The 23,443-nt window shown below is 40.3% G+C and overlaps 1 protein-coding gene across 1 annotated transcript; it reads left to right on the top strand.

Moving 5' to 3' along the window:
* The first annotated feature begins 248 nt into the window (after nt 1–248).
* On the top strand, nt 249–13,451 carry LOC120860497 (geranylgeranyl pyrophosphate synthase). Its single transcript, XM_040236322.1, has 4 exons — nt 249–467; nt 4,245–4,337; nt 8,782–8,852; nt 9,339–13,451. Exons 2-4 carry the CDS (start codon nt 4,268–4,270, stop codon nt 10,098–10,100), a joined length of 903 nt encoding a protein of 300 aa, XP_040092256.1. The 5' UTR covers nt 249–467; nt 4,245–4,267; the 3' UTR covers nt 10,101–13,451.
* Nucleotides 13,452–23,443: the final 9,992 nt, after the last annotated feature.

Raw genomic sequence — 23,443 nt, 5'->3', positions numbered from 1 at the left:
GAACCCGCCTATACCCTGTTCCTATTGGTCCCCGCGATACAAACAACGACGCCATTTTCCCACCAGTTCTATGGAAACAGAAAGTTACGCCTCAAAGCTCCCCGGGAAATGTAGTCCAGCCTTTCGGGCCAATGCGCGAAGCCTCCCCCCGGAGAACTGCAAGACCCGCAATGCCCCGCGCCTCCGTGAGACAGGCGGGGGGGAACGAAAGGGGGCGGAGCAACAAAGCAGAGGGGAGGTGGCAACGACGCCTGCGCAGTGTGACCGGGATGGCGCATTTTATTGCACCGAGTAATGCGGGGTCGCCGGCGGCCGAGGAGGGCGGAGAGTTCTGTGGTGAAATAGGGGGAAGTATTCATGTAGGCATCGGAAGGACCCTTACTCTGAACTATAAGGTGGGAAGCTGATACTGGGTACAGCTTACTCCCGGACCCGCGGCGTGAAAGTTGTGATATCATCCTCGAACCGTGAGTGGCTGTGGTGGCGGCTGGGGGGAACCCGGATGGGGAGGTGGGTGGGGGAGGCTGGGAGGCGGAGCTGAGAGGAAAGAAAGAAAGGAGGGTGAGGACCCGGATGCTGAACCGGATTGTGTATGAATTTTCCATCCTCTGGCTGGAGAAGGGGAGGGGCCGCAAGGGACCCAGCGGGGCGGAAGGGGCCCTCTGGGCGGAGAGGAAGCGGGCACCTCACCGGCCCTGTGCTAGGGGAGTCGACGTCTGAAGCGCTTCTGCCATGCCTGTCTTAAAAATCTGACTCGAAGTTATTTAAATTCCCTCCCTGTATCTCTCCGGCAATTTTCTTCAGACCCATCCATCATCTCCTGGAGTTTGGACGGATGCGCTCTGCGCTCCGCAGCCGCCCTTAATATTTGTATGTCGATTTGGCAATACTGAAACCAGATCCTTCCCTTTAAAGAAAAAAAAAAAAAAAAACAGAAACCCACTTTGTATGATATTATCACTTTTCCATGCCGGAGTGTGCCTTGAGTTTATCCTCTAACGCGTTGGAAGGCACTTGCCATTGGTTCCGTCGTTCATTTCACATATTTGAGCGCCTACCATGTGAAAAAACTGGTGTGGCCCCTGCCTTCCTGAATCCGAGCATGAGACGGACAGGATGGACACACACGTCATTGTGAAATGGCAACAGGTGTGATTGCTACGAAAGAGAGTGTCACGGTGATAAGAGAATTGGAAATAGGGAATTTGCCTTAGGGAGATGAGGGAAGGCTTTCCCGAGCAAGTAAAGATCGAGCTGAGAGCAGAAGGTTTAGCAGGAGTTAAGGAAAGAGCATTCCAGACAGAAACGGTATCATGTTGGAAAGCCTTACGCCAGCGGGCAGCTTTTTAAAATATGAAGAACTGAGGCTGGAGGGCTGGGGGTTTTGACTGTGCGAACCTGACACCCTTTGTTAGGGAGTTTTGTTCTGTTTATAAGGGTTCCCAATCAGAGGGGGAAGATAGGACCAGATTTGAATTTAGAAAAGGTCACAGGGTGAAGAGTAGAGGACTAGAAGAGAGGGGCAGGTACTAGGGAGTCCAGCCTGGGGGTTATTGTCTCCATGGAGAAGAGAATTTGACTTTGTGTTAATTAATATTCATAATATATTGTTTGAACAAATTTAAGGCAGTTTCTCAGTTTTGAAAATGAGTAGTTTCAGACTCTGAACAGAGGCAATCTGTGGTGGTTGTTCACTCTGAAAGTAAATTAGGCACAACATGGTAATGAACTGTACATCAATAAAATATTTTAAAAATCAGTAGAGTGCATGTAACACAGTAATGCCTCTTTATATTCAGGCCTCCTATGTGACAGCTAAAATTTCTAGGTGTGATAAATTGCAGTCTTTTGGGTAAAGAAAAAGGTCAGTCAGAGTGTTGCCACTGTAATAAGTATTGCCACAGGGTTGAAATGTAGCAACAGTTAAACTACACAAGACAAGAAACAGGCTGATTGTCAGTACCTAAAAAAATTGAGGCTTCTATGTTTCCCCATTGTTGACAATACCTTCATATAAACGTATTTGGGAAAGGAACATTAATTGACCTATTTGTTAGGTGAGTATTCTTAAACTTTCTTGAATGATCAAAGGAAAAGATGTTTTTTTAAAAATTCATAACTCATATTTTCAGTTGAAAAAAACATCAAACAAAACCCACAGAATTGAAACAGATTAGCTCTGATATCTATCCAGCAGTGTATAGTTGCTACTAATCTAGACAGAGACAAAACAGAATTATTCAGAGTTGGTCTTACAAGTTTTTTTTTTCTTTTGGCCACACTGCATGGCATGTGGGATTTTAGTTCCCCAACCAGAAATCCAAACTCTACCCCCTGCGTTGGAAGTATGGTTTCTTAACCACTGGACCACTAGGGAAGTCCATATTGATTTTTAAATTATGTGTTCTGGAGGCTGTGAAAAAGATAAACAGAATATTTGTTCTCAACCTAGTTGAGAAGAGATGGCTACTAATTGGTTTAAATAAAATAGTATATGTATGGTACATTTTTTAAATTCTACTTTTAATTCTGTTCAGTAATCTTTTACCTAAGTGATTATTCTTCCTGCATATCATCTTTTTTAATCTCTTAAGAATAAGGTAATCTTTGTTACGCCTCAGTATAGGTGTTTATTAGGTTACTTCCAGGTGACACAGGGGTAAAAAATCCCTGGGTAGGCAAGATCCCCTGGAGAAAGAAATGGCAAACCACTCCAGTATTCCTGCCTGGAAAATTCTGTGGACAGAGGAGCCTGGTGGGCTACAGTCCGTGGGGTCACAAAGAATCAGACATGACTGAGCACACATCAGGTTACCAAACTGGTATTTGGATTATTCCAAAGTATTTTCTGAACTTTTTTTTTACCTTGGGACATACTTAATTGTTCAAGGCAGATGTAGCAGTTTTCTGTATGGAAGTTTTCTCTTTGGATTCATATCGCTAAAAGGATTTCCTTTGGGAAGTGCAGATTTTTATGATCCTGTCACCTAGATATTCAAGAGTAGACTACAGAAAACACACCTTTCAATCCTTTAGCATGATCCTTGGGACCAAATCATTGTCTCAAAAAACAAAAGTAGACAAAGGTGAGAAACCTTCTAAAATGTCCAAATTGGGAATGAAGACTTCCCCGCAACCACCCCCACCCCACCACCAAACAAAAGAAACAGAAAAAAACAAAAACAGAAATGAAAATTCCTTAATAAGAGGACAAAAGTAGCAATAGATATTTACAAAGAGATAGTGGAGATTGAACAGTAAAGGAGGATTCTAGTAAAATTGTGAGTGCAATTTTAGGAAATATTGAAGTAAATGTAAAATTCAGAATAATAAGTCACCTCAGGGGAATATTTTCAATAATATAATTGCACTCAAGGGACTTCCCTGGTGGTACGTGGATAAGAATCTGCCCACCAGTGCAGGGGACACTGATTCGACCCCTGGTCCAAGAAGATCACACATGCCAGAGGGCAACTAAGCCCATGTGCCACAACTAAACCCACATGCCCTGGAGCCTGTGCTCCACAACAAGAGAAGCCACCACAGTGAGAAGCCCATGTACCACGAGGATGAGGATGCCCCACTTACCACAGCTAGAGAAAGTCCACGTGCAGCAACAGAGACCCAACGCAGCCAAAACTTAGTAAATTAACTACTTTTTAAAAAGCTTCTTTTATAATTGCACTCGTGAGTGCATGTCTTAATCAGAGTGTCTAAAATGGATTGTGAAGAAAATGCATCAAAGAATTTTCTCCTTGTATTCTCCTTATGTTTTAAATATACATTTGACCCTTGAAGAATGTGAGTTTGAACTGCTCAGGTTCCACCTATATTCATATTTCTTTTTATAATATATACTACAGTGTTACATGATCTGTGGTTAGACTTAAATCTGTGTCTGTAGAACCAGGGATACTGAGGTTCAACTGTGAAGTATTGATAGTACTCAAGATTTTCAACTGCAGGGGGAGGGTGTTGGTGCCCCAAACTCCAGTGTTGTTTAAGGGTCACATTATAAAACATACTCATTTTAATGCTCTTAGAAAAAAAAGTATGTTTTCTAATTTATATGATCAATGAAATACAGAAGTATCTAATTCTGTGGATTTGTAAGGCCTCATAGGTGTAGAATTTTCACTTAAAACCAAACTGAACGTTTACTTTTACTAAAACGTCTCGAAATACAAACTCCTTTCCACTTTGATACTCAATTACATCATGTTTATGTTTCTCCTTTTTTACAGATCAGCTTTGAAATTTAAAAACAATGGAGAAGACTCAAGAAACTGTCCAAAGAATTCTTCTAGAACCTTACAAGTACTTACTTCAGTTACCAGGTAATAGTTTAGTCATAATACATACAGGGTCATTTTCCCCACTCCAGTATTCTTGCCTGGAAAATCTCATGGATGGAGAAGCCTGGTGGGCTGCAGTCCATGGGGTCGCTAGGAGTCGGACACGACTGAGCGACTTCATTTTCACTTTTCACTTTCATGCATTGGAGAAGGAAATGGCAACCCACTCCAGTATTCTTGCCTGGAGAATCCCAGGGACGGGGAAGCCTGGCGGGCTGCAGTCTCTGGGGTAGCACAGAGTCGGACACGACTGAAGCAACTTAGCAGCAGTGGTCATTCAAATATTAGCGTACAGAAAAGGTTAGAATTGCCAGCTCTTGAGACTTTCTATAAGGAGATACATATAAGAAAAATAATTATAAACTTTTACAATTTTTTTTTCTTAAAAGGGACGTTTTTAAGGCACCTCTTAAAAAATACCCAATTTTATAACTAAAAATAAAAATACTTAAAACATTTGAGTATCTCATTAGAAATTTTATCCTTTATGCATGCGACACATTTTTATTCCCTACTGTTTTGATATTAGGGGGTTTTATGCCAATTTGTGTGACAACAAAAAGCTACACTTAACTTTTTATGTTTTTGGCTGTGGTGGGTCCTCGTTGCAGCATGTGGGCTTTCTCTGGTTGTGGCAAGCAGGGGCTGCTCTTCAGTGAGGTGCAGGCCTCTCTCTGCAGGGGCTTCTCGTTGCAGAGCGTGGACTCTAGATGCACAGGCTCAGTAGTTGTGGCCCATGAGTTTAATTGCTCCACGGCATGTGGAATCTTTCCCGACCAAGGATCGAACCAATTATTCCCTGCATTGCAAGATGAATCCTTGGCCACAGACCACCAGGGAAACCCCAGACAGCATTTTTTAACACTACTACTTCCTGTAAGAGACGAATAGCAATACATTCAAAGCACATTACTTGGAAGCATAACCTAAATTATTCCTCTACAAAGATGAGTCACTTGGACATGGCTTAATCATACGTATGTGCTTGTTTTATTTTGCTAATTTATTTTCCTTAGCGTTTCTGAGACGTGATAGTAGCAAGTAAAAAGTCATGCATTTGATAAATGTGGCTTCTCATAAGAAAAATTCAAACTAGTTACTCAGGTGAAAAGTTGGGAATTCCCTGGCAATCCTGTCATTAGGACTCTGCACTTTCACTGCCAAGGACCCGGGTTTAATCCCTGACATCCCACAAGCCGTGCAGTGTGACCAAAAAAAAAATAAGATGATGAGTTGACAACCATAGGAAGACCTATTTAGGTCATAGTGTGTCTCGATTATAGTGTAGTGATGATCTCAACTCAGTCACAATTAAAACTTTTTATTTCGGTTCCAGAGTGCACATGTGGGCTTCCCTAGTGGCTCAGTGGTAGAGAATCCACTCGCCAGTGCAGGAGATGTGGGTTCGATCCCTGATCTGGGAAGATAACTGAGTGCCGCAGAGCAACTAAGCCTATGTGCCGGAACTATTGAGCCTGTGCTCCGGAGCACTGTAACTGCAGCTCCGGAAGCCGTCGTGCCCTAGAGCCCACGCTCAGCAGCAGGAGCAGTCAACACAACGAGAAGCCTGCACACCACAACTAGAGAGTAGCCCCCACTCAGCACAACTGGAGGAAAGCTCACGCAGCAGCCAAGACCCAGCACAGCCAAAAGTAAAGAAACATTTTAAAATGAATAAACTGCACACTTCTCTTGATGAGCATACCTCGGTGGGAATTAGGGCATTTCTATTCTTTATGAGCTGGGGGAGGGTAAGTGTGGTCCAAAGCCAGAGAGTGGTAGCTCTACCTCCACCTTGGAAACCATCATGATTAGTGATATTTCTACTCTAGCAGACCATAATGGAGACACACTTGCTACCATCAATGCTTCAGAAGCATGGAGGAGAAACAAATGGAGAATGCAAGGGAACTTTGCCAACTGTTCAAGAAAAAGCTAAGAGACTGCTTTTGGGTGAATTTATTCAGCTGCCAGTAGCTTCACTTATTTTAGGGTCTCAAATTGAGAAAGGTCTCACTGTTTCTTCTGAACTCTCCTCGCCTGTTGCTGGGCTTATTTTATTACGAGCTGGCAAACACTGGTTGGAACTGGGCTACTGTAAAATATGCCAGTTAACAGTGATGATAGGAGTCTTAGCTAGCATCTCCCAGTGTCTCCCACTCCATTACTATACAAAGCTAGAACTGCCTGTAATTACATTTTAATAATAATGCTTACCTACCTAATGAACTACTCCAGTAGCTTTGTTTTAATTCTCATTATTCGGAAGTAATGTTTTAGGCCTTTAGATAACGTATTTAAAACTCATTAGGTATCCTGTCTTTTTGTTTTTTAATCAAATATATTCTTGCATTCATGGTAGACTATAATCTCAAAAGATTTTCCTAAAGAAGCAGGAAACTGTTATGCATATTTTTCATAGAGAGCTTCAGAGTTACTGAAGTGACTTAAAGGTGGGCGAGACCACTTACTGTAAAGCTACTCTTACAATAAAAGGCTATAATAATAATTTTTGACATTAGGGTGTTCTGAAATTAGTGAAGTATTAATAGAATGACTTGTATTTATGTTTGTTTATTTACCTATGCAGAAGGGTAGGTCCCCAGGCCTTTGCGGTTGGAAGCCGAGGAAGAAGTAAGCATGCAGAAAGGGAGTCGGTAATCTTAAGGTCTTAAAGAGGAAACAGTCATTATTGTAATATTAAAACCTGAGTATGTGAATATTAAGCCATTCATTTGACTGTTTTCCAAATACATCCTGAAATGAAAGCAGAAATGTGACTGTACATTGCTTCTCTGTTCTTCATTTTCTAGTGAAAATGAAGCTTGGTTTTTAAGTGATGAAGTTACTTTCCACAGTTGTGCATTCTCATTGTAGCCCAGATTGACCTTTGTCAAACTGGAAAATACATCAGATGTTAAGGGTATAATTGCTACTGAGACCATGTTCACCTTAAGGGTTAATAGAGGACACTACTTCCAGAACCCTAAGAGAGCCTTCCCTTTTAGACTTCTCACAGAAAGTGAAACTTTTTTCCATTTGGGTATGTGATGAGGGTGTATGTATTCACTTGTTTGGATGATCGGTGCAGAGAAAAACAGATAAGACTCAGAAAATACTATTTTTGTTTACTGAAACTTTTTATGTAACTATTTCTCTGAAGCCTAATCTGAAATTAGTATGCTACTGTGCATTCACTTTAGCAGGAAGCTCGTAGAACATTTTTATTAAATGAACTGATTGTGGTTTTTAGCTACCATTTCTTTATATCTGGGCTAAAACAGCTTCTAGAGGTGACTATTAACCAAATACTTCTCTTGAGCTTTCTGTGTAAGAAAAAGATAATATTGAAAAACTAATAGCCCCAGTCAAAATAAATTAATTTTTGATTAAATTCAGGATGTTGAAAAGGAATACTTCATGGGATAGTAATCTTACTTTTTGCTTGAAAAGAAACAAAGCTGTCCAGTCTCTAAAATCTTAAAGGTAGATAATTTTAAGAGGTCATTTTATAAGGTAATTCAGTAGCAAAGTACCTTTACTTAAAAATACCTATAGATATGTATGGAATGGATAAACAACAAGGTCCTGCTATATAGCTCAGGAAACTATATTCAGTATCCTATGATAAATTATAATGGAAAAGAATGTTAAAAAGAGAATGTATATATGTATAACTGAATCATTTTGCAGTATAATAGAAAGGTAACACGTTTTAAGTCCACTGTATTTCAATTAAAAAAAATAAAATACCTGCAGTCTCTGAAATAGGCTAATTAACTGCCACTAACTAGACTGTCTCCCTTTTCAAAAAAGGAATGAATTAGATCATAATTCCTTAAAAGCCATTCCATCCCAAAATTGTTGATATGTTAAGATGAAAGGAGTGGGTTCACTGAGGGGCCACTGTTGCTGCTGCTGCTGCTGCTAAGTCGCTTCTGTCGTGTCCGACTCTGTGACCCCATAGACAGCAGCCCACCAGGCTCCCCCGTCCCTGGGATTCTCTTAGGCAAGAACAATGGAGTGGGTCGCCAGTTCCTTCTCCAATGATTGAAAGTGAAAAGTGAAAGTGAAGTTGCTCAGTCATGTCCGACTCTTCGAGACCCCATGGACTGCAGCCTACCAGGCTCTTCCGTCCATGGGATTCTCCAGGCAGGAGTACTGGAGTGGGTTGCCATTGCCTTCTCCAGATGGGCCACTGGAGTACTATAAATCTGTTTCACCTGCCTAAATTTTAAAAGGTTATGTGTCTTTAGGATATGAGTTTTGGCAGTAGGGACCCAGCAGTAGAAGATAAGCTCTGTAGTAGGTAATGAATTGTTGGGGCTGGATTTATCAAGTCTTATTAGTTTTAGAAGTTGTTTCTGAATGTGTTTCTTATAATTAAAATATTAATTTATTGCCAAATTGTATTCTTTAAATACAGGTAAACAAGTGAGAACAAAACTTTCACAGGCGTTTAATCATTGGCTAAAAGTTCCGGAAGACAAGCTACAGGTATTTAGGCAATCATAACCTCACTCTTTGTTTGGGGGTTTTTCTAGTATATATCTGTTTATTTACGGCTGCATCAGGCCTTAGTTGTGGCACACAGCGTCTTTGTTGCAGTATGTGGGCTCTGTTGTGGCCCGGGCTTAGTTGCCCCGCATCCTATGGGATCCTATTTCCCTTACTAGGGGCTGAACACACGTATCCTGAATTGAAATATTCTTAACCACTGGACCACCAGGGAAGTTCTCTAACTTCATTTTTAAGCCCAAGAAATTAATAGAGATCGTGTAAAAATATTCCTAGCTCTTAACTCAGTTTAATGATCATATTTCTAACTCAGTTTAATGATCATATTTCTATTCATGTCTCTAGGTAGTAATTAATTGTAAAAACTAAGACATCTGACACTGATAATCTGTTATATCATAAGTATTGGTAAGCTTTTTGAGTAATTCAAATAAAATGAAATTTTTCAATTTTATTTTTTACTAGATTATCATTGAAGTGACAGAAATGTTGCATAATGCCAGTTTACTCATCGATGATATTGAAGACAACTCAAAACTCCGACGTGGCTTTCCAGTGGCACACAGTATCTATGGAATTCCATCTGTCATCAATTCTGCCAATTATGTATATTTTCTTGGCCTAGAGAAAGTCTTAACCCTCAATCACCCGGATGCAGTAAAGCTCTTTACCCGCCAGCTTTTAGAACTCCATCAGGGACAAGGCCTAGATATCTACTGGAGGGATAATTACACTTGTCCCACAGAAGAAGAATATAAAGCAATGGTGCTGCAAAAGACAGGTGGACTGTTTGGATTAGCAGTAGGTCTCATGCAGTTGTTCTCTGATTACAAAGAAGATTTAAAACCACTACTTGATACACTTGGGCTCTTTTTCCAAATTAGGGATGATTACGCTAATCTACACTCCAAAGAATACAGTGAAAACAAAAGCTTTTGTGAAGATCTAACAGAGGGAAAGTTCTCATTCCCTACTATTCATGCTATCTGGTCGAGGCCGGAAAGCACCCAGGTGCAGAATATCTTGCGCCAGAGAACCGAAAACATAGATATTAAAAAATACTGTGTACATTACCTTGAGAATGTAGGTTCCTTTGAATACACTCGGAATACTCTTAAAGAGCTTGAATCTAAAGCCTATAAACAAATTGATGCTCGTGGTGGAAACCCTGAGCTAGTAGCTCTAATAAGACACTTAAGTAAAATGTTCAAAGAAGAGAATGAATAATGTTAAGCCATTCTCGACTAGGCCTGATACTTGGTTGACTTTTTTTGTCTTTTGGCCTTTTAAAAAAATTGGACCAAGCTGTTAGTCTCCAAATATTGAGTGATGATGTGAGTAAGGTTGTTTCCATTTAGAATTCCTGTGTACAGATAATCATCATAGTACAAAGCTGTAGGAATCAAAAGGAGCCACGTTTAAATAAGTCTAATTTGAATGTCAGAATGTGCTATGTTGGGACCTTGTGGCCAACTCTGCCTCACATGTTCTGTGGATTCTGTCAATAAAAGAAGACTTCAGCTTCCAGGAACTTTTATCCACATACTTCCTAACTGTACTACATGGGCAGTTCACAATTCATCTACCCCATTTCTGTGCCATCAACTACTTGGGACCAGTTTCTATAGCTCACTGGCCCAAAGATCAGAGGAACTCTTCTTTCTTCCTAAATGTTGTTGCTTAGAATAACTCATTCTCCTCCCTGGAAATTCCCTTACTTCCATGAAGAAGCTGACCATGAAAGTAAGCATTCTGGCCCTTTGTTTCAACTCGTTTTTTCCTTCCTCCCTATCCAGCAAATTCTGCTGTTTTAACCAAGGAATCTTCACTGGATGAAGTTTACACACTAGCCCAGATACTTTTTTCCTCTTAATGTAACTTGCTACCCTCACGTGCTCAGTGCTCTGTCGTGTCTTGACTCTACAACTCTGTGTTGTAGCCTGCCAGGCTTCTCTGCCCATGGAATTTTCCAGGCAAGAATACTGGAGTGGCTTGCCATTTCCTCTTCAAGGGATCTTCCTGACCCAGGGATCAAACCTGAGTCTCCTGCATTTCCTGCGTTGCAAGCAGGTTCTTTCCCACTGAGCCAGCAGGGAAGCCCTAATGTAACTTCCACCTCAAAACTAGTGTCTGGTTATAGTGGTATCTTTCCATTTGGGAAAAAAGAAAAGGTATATGCAAAAAGTATTTTAGGAAGGAGTCTTTAAACCTTTCTTAGTAGTAAAAACCATAAAAGAATGATTGGCTCACTGCAAGTCAAAAGCTGGGGCAACTAACCTTTTCCTTCCCACACACATCACTAACCACCCTACCACCACCACCACCCCCTACCCCCGCCCACCGTAAAGGCAATCAGTTGCTTGAATGGAAAAAGGAAGTAGGCATCTTTAATCTCTGATTAAAGGAAAGAAAAGAGTTAACCTGAGAGCCAAAGTATCCAAAAGCTAGACTCAGGCACAATTAGCTTTATAGTGCCTTAACCATGACTATCCCTTTGTTTCATTTTAAACCCTAAGCTCCTGGAGCAATCTTTCGGCCCAAGAGTCATGAAGATAAAGAGACTCTTATTTTCTGTAGTAAGAGGTGTCACTGACATCCCAAAGTTTGTATTTCTCAGTGCAATATGTTATGTCAGGTCGAATTACCATATACTTTTGTGAGAGATTCTCACCAAAGCACTCAACCTAAGTGTTTTTTGAAAAAGTTGGGTATTGCCTTTACTAACTTAAAATTTGAATCTTCCATTTTAATTGATCCAAGGAAGCCTCTTCTGAAAATCAGATATTTGTGCTACCCTACAGATGTTCGAACTTTATTTTTATGAACCTATAACTTAAACTGGATTACTCAGAAAGATCTAATGCTAACTATATTGACAAATTACCTGTGAGTATAAAGACTGCTTAAGTAAGTTATTCCTTACCTAATCAAATTAATTTAGGCCTGGTACAACTAATAATTCTTTTGTCATTTTTATCTTGCTTTTCAGTGACAGAAATGCTTGGCAAAGAGTTGTGTATTAAATAATCAAAAATCTTTTTCACTTGAACTGTAGTCATGGTGGTTAACACAGAAGAAAAGGAAATTGATTTTATTTGTTGGCAAAATCAAAAGAATGAAGGCTAGTTATGTTGACAGAAATGACTTTCTGACCTCAGCAAGGTTTTAAATGCATCAGTTCTCACTGTCAGCTTCCTGAGTTGACTTCTTCTCTTCCTAACCTATACTTGGTAGTCATTCTCTTCAGGGACCCTTTCAAGAGCTTTCTTCAATCACCTTCTTCCTTTCTTTAGGCCCTACTATCCTGCCAGTTCCCAGGATGAATCCAAGGTTCACATGCTTTGCCCTTCCCATGTTGCCTAGTGCTACTAGGGGGATGTTTTCAAAACTGCTATTGCCGCCATTGCAAGTTAATGTATTAAAGCCTCAAGAGCCCTTTTATTTTCCATCTAATCCTGATGAAGACTTAAAATCCCAATCTAGCACCCCAGCTTCTGCATTCTTCTCCCGTTTAAATGTAAACTCTTCTTGCCTTTCTTCCGCTGTACTACTTTAGGTCTGTCTTCAAATAGTCTGCCTTCATCTCAAGAAAAGTTTGTCCTCCTGCCCTCAGCCAAACAAGCTCTCCTGTTCTTCATTCCCTCCTCTTCTGTCTCTTGAGGGCCTGTTTCATTCCCTGCCTTATATCCTCAAGATTTATCCATTGGCTCTTTTCTAAACATTATACCAAGAGGGAAGAAAATGTCCATTTGTGAAGTTTCTACTAGGTACCCCCTGTTTTATGTTTTTCTCTTCGAGCATTTATTGAACAGAACCAGGGCCTTGAATACAGATCAAAGCACTTTGCTCTTCTGTTGGCTTCCCATTCTGTATGCACGCGTAAATATGTTTAAGTTTAGAAAGCACTGATCCATTGTATTAAAGTACTAAACAGTTCCCTTACTGTAACCTCTACCCACTCCAGTCTATCCAGTACACTCCAAAGCTGTCTTTCCAAAACAAATCTGATTGTATCATTCCCATGTATTAAATTCTCTGAATCCCCAATACTGCCGTCTATAAATTCCTTGGCATATAAGGCTTTCCAAAATCTGATCTCTCCAACCAACTTTACCCATATTGTCTAATATTTTACTCTCCCCTACATCTTGTTCTCTGCCAGAAAATAATGCTCATCGTTGTTGAGATACTCCTGTTTTTCATTCAGTTCATTTAGAACATTTCTTGAGTGACTATGAGTTAGATCTTTTGTTAGGCTTTGGAGATAGAAGAGTGACAAATACTACCACTTAGCCTCATGTGATTTTCCTGTAATGGAGACTGGAAAGTAAATAGCCAGTTACTAAACAGTATTGGAATCAGAGCCCTTAATTACTTTAGATGTCTGCTTCTCCCATTGGATTAGAAACTCATTAAGGGCAAGGACTGTGGCTTACGCACACTCCTATTCTCAGTAGCACTTAGTAAATATTTATGAATGAATAAATCTTGACTTGAAACTAATCTCCCACCTCTCAAGGGTTCCATTAAATATAATGTATGTGAAAAGATACCATAAACTTCAAATGTTACCTTTTATGTTAATGTGGTTCTTCTACCTCTAATTCTTCCTCTAATGATTCTTATTGAATGTTTTTCCTTCTGAAAGCATTTCTAGACTGTTTACTTGAAGTTTTTTCCATACTTACCATTGTGTCAGAACCCTGACCTTATATTCAAGTCCTATATTTTTAAACTACCTATTCATCTGAGTTTTCCGTTAGCTTGAAATCAACATATTTAAAATCAACTTAGACCTCTATTCCTATCCCTTTACCAACCAAAATGACGGAATGAAACTGCTTCTACCTCTGTCTCTTCTGTCACCATTGGCATTTTTTTTTAAATATCCTCACCCTCCACCCGGCCCCCGCTTTTTTGGCCTGAGTTCCCCCACCAAGAATTGAACTTAGGCCACCTGCAGAGTAAGTGCGGAATCCTAACCACTGAATCGCCAGGCAAGTCCACCACTGCCATTCTTAAAGTGACCCAGTAGTATGTCTTTGACTTATTACTTAACCTTGCCTCCCATCCAGTCCTCCCAAGACTTGTCCTTTGAGATGTCTCTTCTCTATCTCTTTACATTTTCACTTCCTTTTCATTTTCACTATGGCACTTACAACAACCTTTATTGCCATGCTGGTATCTGTTGGTTGGAATACAGAAAAGAACTCCTGATGATGAACCCAATAATATGAACTCAGACATAATACAATTGGCATTTGGCTCCCTAACCTCCCACCACCTCCAGTTGGCTAACTGCAGATTTATTATTTGATTAAGTCTTAGAATAATGCAACCTCAGGTTTTATGTGATTGAGTATATTGGACCTTACAGTTGCATGGCAGAATTTTACAATACTCTTGGTAAATATTGTAATAGTGTAATAAGCAAAGATTTAGCCCATTAGAATTTTCAATAGAAATAGAAATTTTGATATTAGCCCATTAGTTAAAGTTAATTGTGTAGAATGTTTAATGGGCATCTTGTCATAGAGATACCTGGGAAGCATTTGCAGCACTGCCTGCCATGGCATGCACATATAAAGCACTCTGTGCTTTAGGAGAATAACCAGTTTGCTACCTTTGCTCTATATTTGTTACTGTACACAAAGAAGAATATATCTGAAGATTGGAAAATTGGTATAATGAATATTGGAAGATATTTAGATCTCAATGGACAAAGCAGTACTAATGGTAAGCTGCCAAAATAATTTATAAATCTCAACAAAACTTGTGAAGTCACATAGGATGAAGTGTAAAATTAGAATAGTTAAATATTTGAAAAGTAAAAAATGTAAAGAGATTTAGCTTTAGTAAATTCTAACAGCTGTCCATATTTTACAAGAAATAAATGATTTATTGAAGTTGACAGATTAAGTCAGTTAACCACAAAGAATTAGACAAAACCAAAAGAACCTGAAAGGAAGCAGAAGATTATTGAAACAAGGCAAACTAGCTATTCCAAGAGACAAACTAACAGATTTTCTAATACATTTTATGAACATGCATTTGTGATTTGATAACAGACATGGAAGTGTAATTTTTTTCTTTTCTTTTTTGGCTGCACTATGCAACATGTGAGATCTTAGTTCGCCTACCAGGGATAGAACCCGTGCTCCCCTGAAGTAGGAGCATGGAGTCTCAACCACTGAACCAACAAGGAAGTCCTGAAAGTATAGTTTTCTAAAGTTTGTTCAATTTATTGCATCTTGAAACTTGGCCATTTAAGCTTACAAAGCTCTGAATTAGAGATGAATAAAGAAAATAGCATTCAGTACATGACTTAGCACTAAAGATATAAAATGCACAATTTTAGACACTCTTACAAGGCTTAGAAAAATTTTGAATTTAATTGCTGATAGTTCAGAAGGAACTAAGGATTCAGCACCATAAAGACCGTTATTGAGGAGAAATTCTCAATTTATTGAGGCCACAAGTCACCTATGATTATCAATTTAATGAGGACGTCGTCGGGAGGATTGAGAAGTTTACTGTGTTACATGACGAATATCAGCTAGTGAATGCTGCAACAAACAAAAGATCAATAATTTCCTCTTGCCTTGGAGTATTATAGCATATACGGATAATTAATGTTACCAGCTTGTTTTACTGGAATCCCCTTTCAGTCCATGTTGCACACAACTGCCAAAGTAATCTTAATTTGGTTTCATTTTGTGCCTCTCTTCATTAGTCATTTCCTTATAGGATAAACACTTTAGTTTCAGAGTCAAAGCTCCCAATATTCTGTTTCTCATCTTATCTCCCACCATCCCTTCAGTTAAGCTGACTGTTCATTCTTGCCTATTAAACACATTCCCACCTTCATGCTTGTACTCATATACTTGTTTCTGAAATGTCCCCCTGCCACCCATTAAATCTGCTGTATCTCTAAAGCGTAACAATATTTTTGTTCCAAATCAAAATGTCTTTATACTAATTAACAATGCAAATAGATGAAACAAGCCACTCCCACCACTCAGATAAAAAATGAGTCAGAGGATGGCCTTACCCAAGTACTTGGTAGAGATCCTCCAAAGCAAAGCTTAAACATGGTCATTAAGTTAATAAATAGCCACTAAATGGTGTATGATTGACTCAATAAAGTCTTTTTGTTACTCTCAGCAGACCCATTGCTCTCCTATAGTAAGTGAGGTGCTGACTTCTCTGTGGGGAAGCAGGAAAACATTTCTTTAAAAGAGATATGTAACAAGTGTTTCTCCAACTTGAATACTGTACCATCTTCTTTAAAGGAAAATTATCCTGGGCCTCTGCTTTCAACCTAGGTTATTTCTGTTAACACTCTTTTGTGCTCAAACATGTCTGACTCGTTGTGACCCCACGGACTCTAGCCTGCCAGGCTTCTCTGTCCTTGGTATTGCCCTGGCCAGAATACTGGAGTGGGTTGCCATTTTCTCCTCCAGGTGATCTTCCCAACCCAGGGACTGGACCCATATCCTGTATTGTGGGCAGGATTAGACTTAGGACCACTGAGTCACCAGGGAAGCATGTTATACTGTTATGTGTGTAAAATCATAAGCTCCTACCAGGGACACCTTTGTTGTTAATTAGCCATTCTCCTATCCTAATTCTACCTGATCATATTCCTGTTTCCTTTTGGTGAATTATGTAAACAGCCAAGGTACCCTGCCTTTGAATATGGAAGCCAAAGGATCCTAGGAGGTTGCTGTCTCCTTCTGCCCACTGCCTGGCTATAGTTGAAAGGTGATACATGACCATTTGATTGAGATCGAACCAGTCACTCATAAAGGAAATCAGTCCTTAGTATTCATTGGACGGACTGATGCTGAAGCCAAAACTCCCAATACTTTGGCCACCTAATTTGAAGAAATGACTCATTGGAAAAGACCCTGATGCTAGGAAAGATTGAAGGCAGGAGAAGGGGACAACAGAGGATGAGATGGTTGGATGGCATCACCAACTTGATGGACATGAGTTTGAGCAAGCTCCAGGAGTTGGTGATGGACAGGGAAGCCTGGCATGCTGCAGTCCATGGGGTCGCAAAGAGTCAGACATGACTGAGTGACTGAACTGAATTGAACATGACCTAATCTTAACCAGCTGGATTCTGTCTCCATTCTTGAGTGGAGAAAACTGCTGAAGTTCATTCACCTGCTAGGAATCTGACCAAGCAACTAAATAGCACCTGCTGTTTTGGTTCTTTTCCAGTTCTTGTTCTGTCTTGTTCCAGTTCTTGGTTCTATCTTGTTCCAGTTCTATCTTGGTTCTTTGTCCTAAAGCTGAACCTGGTGCTCCAACCCTCCTGTTACAGTGTGAGCTATCCAGTATCCTCCCAATATATCCCCTTTGTTCTTAAATTAGACGGATCTCCAGCTTATGGGGGTTTCCCTGGTGGCTCCAATGGTAAAGAATCTGCCTGCAATGCAGGAGACCTGGATTCCATCCCTGAGTCAGGAAGATCCCTGGAGAAGGAAACGGCAACCCACTCCAGTATTCTTAGCTGGAGAATCCCAAGGGCAGAGGAGCCTGGTGAGCTACAGTCCATGGGGTCACAAAGAATTGGACATGTCTGAGCAACTAAACTTTCCAAGGTATAGGAAAAGAAAACAAGTTTGTTAAGAGACTATAGTAAGTTACCAATTGTGTGAAAAAGAATGGAATAAAAGAAAAGTATTTGCATAGATAGGGTAGGAACTGAGGGGCAGAGACTGAAAGAATAGCAAGAGTGACTTTTCACTGTACACCTACTGACTGCTTTTGACTTTTGAAGCTTGGGACTGTATTACATATTCAAATATTGAACATTTTTAAAGTCATAAAAGCAATAAGCAAGAAATATCAGAAAGTTCTAAGCAGATAATTTTTCAAGGGTGGCTACTTAACATTAAGTGTTCAAGGATGACCTCTCTGAGGAAGCAGATGTAAGTTAAGCTCTGAGTGATTAAAAAAAAAAAAAAAACCTATACCACAATCCTGGTGAAGAGCAATCGAAACAAAAGAAATCCAAAGATCTTAAGGTAGGAAAGCACTTGAGTAAGGATTTGGGGCTTTAATCTAAGTACAGTTGGGAAGCCAGTGGAAGGTTTCAAGAAAGGGAGTAACTGGATTTAATTTACCTTTATAAAAGATTGTTCTGGCATCTGAGTAGTGGATGGGTTTATAGAGGGGAAGGAGAAGAGGTGAAGAGACCTATGATGAGTGTGTTAGAATATCCCACGAGAGCTGATGTTAGCTGAAATAAGGATGATAGCACCGGACACAGTATGAAGAGGGTCAGCTGTTTTGAAAGAGGGGACTGTTTTGAAAGTGGAGCTGATAGGAATCACTGGTGCATGCAAAATAGAGTTAATAAAAAGAGGAATCAAGGATGACTGCTAGATTTTTTTAAGATATTAAATAAATAGTGATATCATAAATTAGATTTAGAAAGGCAGGGGAGAAACAACTTTTAGAGGGGAATTAGAGATGGCTATGAGATATCCTAGAGAGATGTCAAGAAGGTATCTGCAGGCACATACTTAGATAGGGTTCAGAGAGGAGATCAAGAAAGGCTGGAAGCTGGATTTGTGAGCCATTGACATGAAGTCATAAGATTGAATAAGCTCACCACCTAGGGATAGTGTGTGAATAAGGAAAAGAAGGGGGTCAGCACTGGCCCCTGGGCACTGCTGCTCCTGTTTTTTGGAAACAGCTGTATTGATTCACACATCACAGATTTTTTAAAGTATGCAATTCAGTGGGTTTTAGTATATTCATGAGGTTAAGCAACCATCACCACAATCTAATTTTATAACATTTTTGCTTCCCCTAAAAGAAACCTCCATCACAATTAGCATTCACTCCCCATCTCCCTGTCTCCGTCCCTAACGCCCACTCTGTGCTGTGCTTCGTCGTTCAGTAGTGTCCATCGCTCTGCGACCCCATGGACTCTAGCCTGCCAGCCTCCTTTGTCCATAGGGATTCTCCAGGCAACAATACTGGAGTGGGTTGCATGCCCTCCTCCAGATCTTCCCAACCTAGGGACTGAACCCAGGTCTCCCACACTGTAGGCAGATTCGTACTGTCTGAGCCACCAGGGAAGCCCCAATGTCCACACTAGGCAGCCACTAATCTACTTTCTGTGTCTATAGAGTTGCCTGTTCTGAATGTTTCATATAAATGGAATCATACACTATATCGCCTTTGTTGACTGGCTTCTTTCACTTAGCATAATGTTTTCAAGATTCATACATACTATATCACAACCTCAATCATTTTTAAGTCTGAATTAGCTTATTGTATGAAAATACCATATTTTGTTTTATCTGTTCATCAGTTGGTGGACCTTTGAGTTATTTTTACTTTTTGGTTTTTATAAATAATGCTGCTACGAACATTTGTGTACAAGTTTTTCTGTTGATATATATTTTCATTTCTCTTGGGTAATATTATGGACTGAAAGTTTGTGTCCCCCTCAGATTTATATGTTTAAGCCTCAACCTTCAGTATTTCTATATTTGGAGACAGGATCTTCATGTAAGTAATTAAGGCTAAATGAGGTCATAAGGGTGGGGACCTGATCCAATAGAATTAATTTTCTTACAAGAAGAGACTCAAGAGAGCCCTGTTCTATCTTTACACCATGTGAGGACACAGAAAGAAGGCAGCCACCACAAACCGGGAAGAGAGCCCTCACCAGAAACCAGGCCCCTGGCATTCCCATCTCTCTCAGAGTTATCCACGGTTTGTTATGATCCACACAGTGAAAGGCTTTAGCATAGTCAATGAAACAGAAGTAGATGTTTTTCTGGAATTTCATAGTCCAGAGGGGGGAAAAAAATGCTATGAGAAAAAAAAATATCTGTTGTAAAATCCACTCAATCTGTGTATTTTATTACAGCAACCCAAGCCAACTAAGAAAGTTAAACTCTCAGCTGAGTCATATGGTACATTGTTCCACAGGACTGGAAGAGGTCAATCCTCATTCCAATTCCCAAGAAGAGCAGTACGAAAGAATCTTCAAACCTCTGCACAGTTGCGCTCATCTCCCATGCTAGTAAAGTTATGCTCAAAATCCTCCAAGTTATGCTTCAGCACTATATGAACCAACAACTTTCAGATGTTCAAGCTGAGTTTAGAAAAGGCAGAGGAACCAGAGATCAAATGGCCAACATTTTCTGGATCATAGAGAAAGCAAGGGAATTCCAGAAAAAATATCTACTTCTGTTTCATTGACTGCACCAGAGCCTTTGACTGTGGATCATAACAAACTGTGGATAACTCTTATGGGAATACCAGACCGTCCGAACTGTCTCCCAAGAAACCTGTATGCGAGTCAAGAAGCGAGAGTTAGAACCCTGTATGAAACAACTGACTGGTTCAGGATTGAGAAAGGAGTGTAACAAGGCTATTTATTGTTTCCCTGTTTATTTATACACAGAGCACATCATGTGAAAGGCCGGGCTGGATGAATTACAAGCTTGAATCAAGATTGCTGAGAGAAATATCAACAATCTCAGATATGCGGATGACACCACTCTAATGGCAAAAAGTGAAGAGGAACTAAAGAGCCTCTTGATGAGGGTGAAGGAGAAGAGTGAAAAAACTGGTTTGAAACTCAATATTAAAAAAACTAACATCATGTCATCCGGTCCCATCACTTCATGGCAAATAGAAGGAGAAAAGTTGGAAGCAGTGACAGAGTTCCTCTTCTTGGGCTCCAAAATCACTGTCAATGGTGACTGCAGCCATGAGATTAGAAGATGATTGCTTTTTGGTAGGAAAGCTATAACAAACCTAGACAGTGTGCTAAAAAGCAAAGACATCACTTTGCCATCAAAGGTCCATATAGTCAGGGCTGTGGTCTTTCCAGTAGTCATATGCGGATGTGCGAGCTGGACAAGAAAGAAGCCAGAGTGCTGAACTGTGGTTCTGGAGAAGACTTTTGAGAGTCCCTTGGAAAGCAGGGAGACCAAACCAGTCAATCTTGAAGGAAATCAACCCTGCCTACTCTTTAGAAGGACTGATGGTGAAGCTGAAGCTCCAGTGCTTTGGCCACCTGATGTGAACAGTTGATTTATTGGAAAAGACCCTGATGCTGGGAAAGATTGAAGGCAGAAGGAGAAGAGGGCAACAGAGGATAAGATGGTTGGATGGCATCACTGATTCAATGGACATGAACTTGGCCAAACTCAAGGAGATGGTGAGGGACAGGGAAGCCTAGCGTGCTGCAGCTCATGGGATGAAGAGTCAGACATGACTTAGCAACTAACAACAATTAATTGATTAAATCACACTTCAGTGATTTAACGTAGCAAAACCAACTGTATACTGTAAGTATATAGTAGCAAACTAATTTTTAAGATGTTTTTTCCCTCCCTCTGGTTTTTTTTTTTTTTTTTGGCCTTGTTGTGTGGTATGTGGGATCTTAGTTCCCTGACCAGGGATCAAACCTGTGCCCCCTGCAATGAAAGAATCATGGAGCCTTAACCACTGGACCACCATTTCCCTCTATTTTTTTATCTTTAGTTGTAGGAAGGTACTCAAGCCATTTTGTGCTTTCTTGCCTCAGGAAAATATTATGGTGATAAAGCTAAAAGAAGTCTCTTGTAAGACACTTCCCTTTCTGAATTAATTTTTCTACAACCTGAGCCTGTTAAAGAGATTAGGCTAGGTGTACTGGAAGGAGACACAGAGAAAAGGAGCAGAGACTTTTAAGGGCAAACAGAACAGGGGAGAGAGGAGAGATTCCTGGGAAGGGAACAAAAAGCCAGAAGTTCCCATGGTTGTTGACGGTACTCAAGTAGTTAAACAATACTTCACCAAAGATGAACTAGATAACAATCCCCCTCTATTCCTGTGACAGGACAGCAGAAAGGTGCCAGGCTTTGAGGGATCATTATGGGCTTCAACAATAAACCTGCCAGTGGTGTCTGTGATGCCTGGAGTCAGGATGCCCTCAGGCACCTCTTAAATCTCCTAGAAGCTGCTCTAACTATGAGAGGTAAGGAGGTGCCAACACTGACTGAGACTAAATTTTCTTCCAGCAAGAAGAAAGTGCCAAAAGAACAATCATCCTTTTCAAGATGCTGGACTGAGTATGTGGTTATCTTTTCTCCCTCTTGGGAGAATACTGAAAGGAAAGGAAGATAATATAAAGACTAAAATATCAAAATAACATTGAGAATGGAAGGACTTTATTAATGGATGATAAATTTCAAAAAAAAAAATCTGGAATTTAGAAAGCAGAAAGACTGCTGACTGATGAAAGTCGTGGGGATATGGTCCGAGCTGAGGCTATTTTGAGAAGAGGTTGTGGACCCCAGCAGGCTCAGGAGAACCAGAAGTGCTTGGCAGAATAAGAGTCCCTCTCCCCAGTGATGTTCACATCCTCACCCCCAGAACTGATGAATATATTAGGTTATATGGCAAAGGAGAAATAAGTTTGGAGGGAAATTATTGTTGCTAAGTGATGATCTCAAAGTAGGGAGATTATCCTGAGTTATTCAGGTGGACCCATCAATAACTACAGGTTTCTTCAAAGTGGAAGAAGGAGGAAGAAGAGGAGAGCCAGAGAATGAGATGTGAGGTTGGAACCAAAGACAGAGTGGTGTGATAAGGACTGACTTGGAATATGGAAGAAGGGGACCACAAGGCACAGAATGCAGGCAGCTCCTAGACACTAACGGCAAGGAAGCAGATTCTCCGCTGGAGTTTCCAGAAGGGAACATAGCCTTGCTGAGACCTTGAGAAGTGATGGGCTTCTGCAGAACTCTATATAATAAATAGATGTTGTTTTAAGCTACTAAGATTGTGGTAGTAGGAAACTAACTGGAACAACTCTGTACTTGCTGGAGTGATAAATGTGGACGAGAACAATCGGTAGTCTGTAAATTGAAGGGTATATCCCCCTACACTACCTCTTTGTTATACTCCAGTGGACAAACTGTATCATCACTGCCAGATGTTTATCTTTTTAGAGAACTACAAGTTAAGTTTATAGGAAGAATTTGAGTAAATAGGGAAGGTATTGGTGCCAAAGAGCTACATTCTTCTGTCCTGGCATTTGGTAGCCTTCCTGGAGCAAGATGGATGGCTGCTCCCTTCCCACTCACGTGACATTGACCCTTAACTAGTCAGCCAGCCAGCCCTGCCTGCGTAAGCGGAGCTCCCATTAGTTCATGTTTAGCATTTCTCCTGCCTCATTCTGTCTAAAACATAAATGGACAACCAGAAAGGCCTACATATTTATAGAATACCTGCTGTATGACAGAAAAAGACCAAGGTAAAAAAAAAGAAAGGGACTTTTCTGGTGGTCCAGTAGTTAAGAATCTGCCTTGCAATGCAGGCAGGGTATGCAGGTTCAATACCTGGGTGGGGAACTAAGATCCCATATGCTGCAGTCTGCAGCCAAACAAAACAAGCAAAAACAAAGCAAAAATACAGGAAAACTTAATTTAGGGGAAACAGGAACAATTAAGGGAACAGAAAACACCTTAAAACAAAATAAGACAAACCATAATCTGTAAGTAATATCATTGTAGAGATCTGAGAAGATGCTGAATTGAATC

The sequence above is a fragment of the Oryx dammah genome, unplaced genomic scaffold (assembly GCF_014754425.2).
Source record: "Oryx dammah isolate SB20612 unplaced genomic scaffold, SCBI_Odam_1.1 HiC_scaffold_11077, whole genome shotgun sequence".
NCBI lineage: Eukaryota > Metazoa > Chordata > Mammalia > Artiodactyla > Bovidae > Oryx > Oryx dammah.
The sequence above is the reverse complement of the archived record's forward strand: the minus strand, read 5'-3'. Positions and strand labels throughout refer to the sequence as shown.

What these genes read in the sequence shown, in the direction of transcription:
- LOC120860497 (XM_040236322.1), top strand. Translation starts at nt 4,268, where the DNA reads ATGGAGAAGACTCAAGAAACTGTCCAAAGAATTCTTCTAGAACCTTAC. An exon ending in GTACTTACTTCAGTTACCAG is followed by an intron (nt 4,338 to 8,781) that starts GTAATAGTTTAG and finishes CTTTAAATACAG; the next exon opens with GTAAACAAGTGAGAACAAAA. An exon ending in TTCCGGAAGACAAGCTACAG is followed by an intron (nt 8,853 to 9,338) that starts GTATTTAGGCAA and finishes ATTTTTTACTAG; the next exon opens with ATTATCATTGAAGTGACAGA.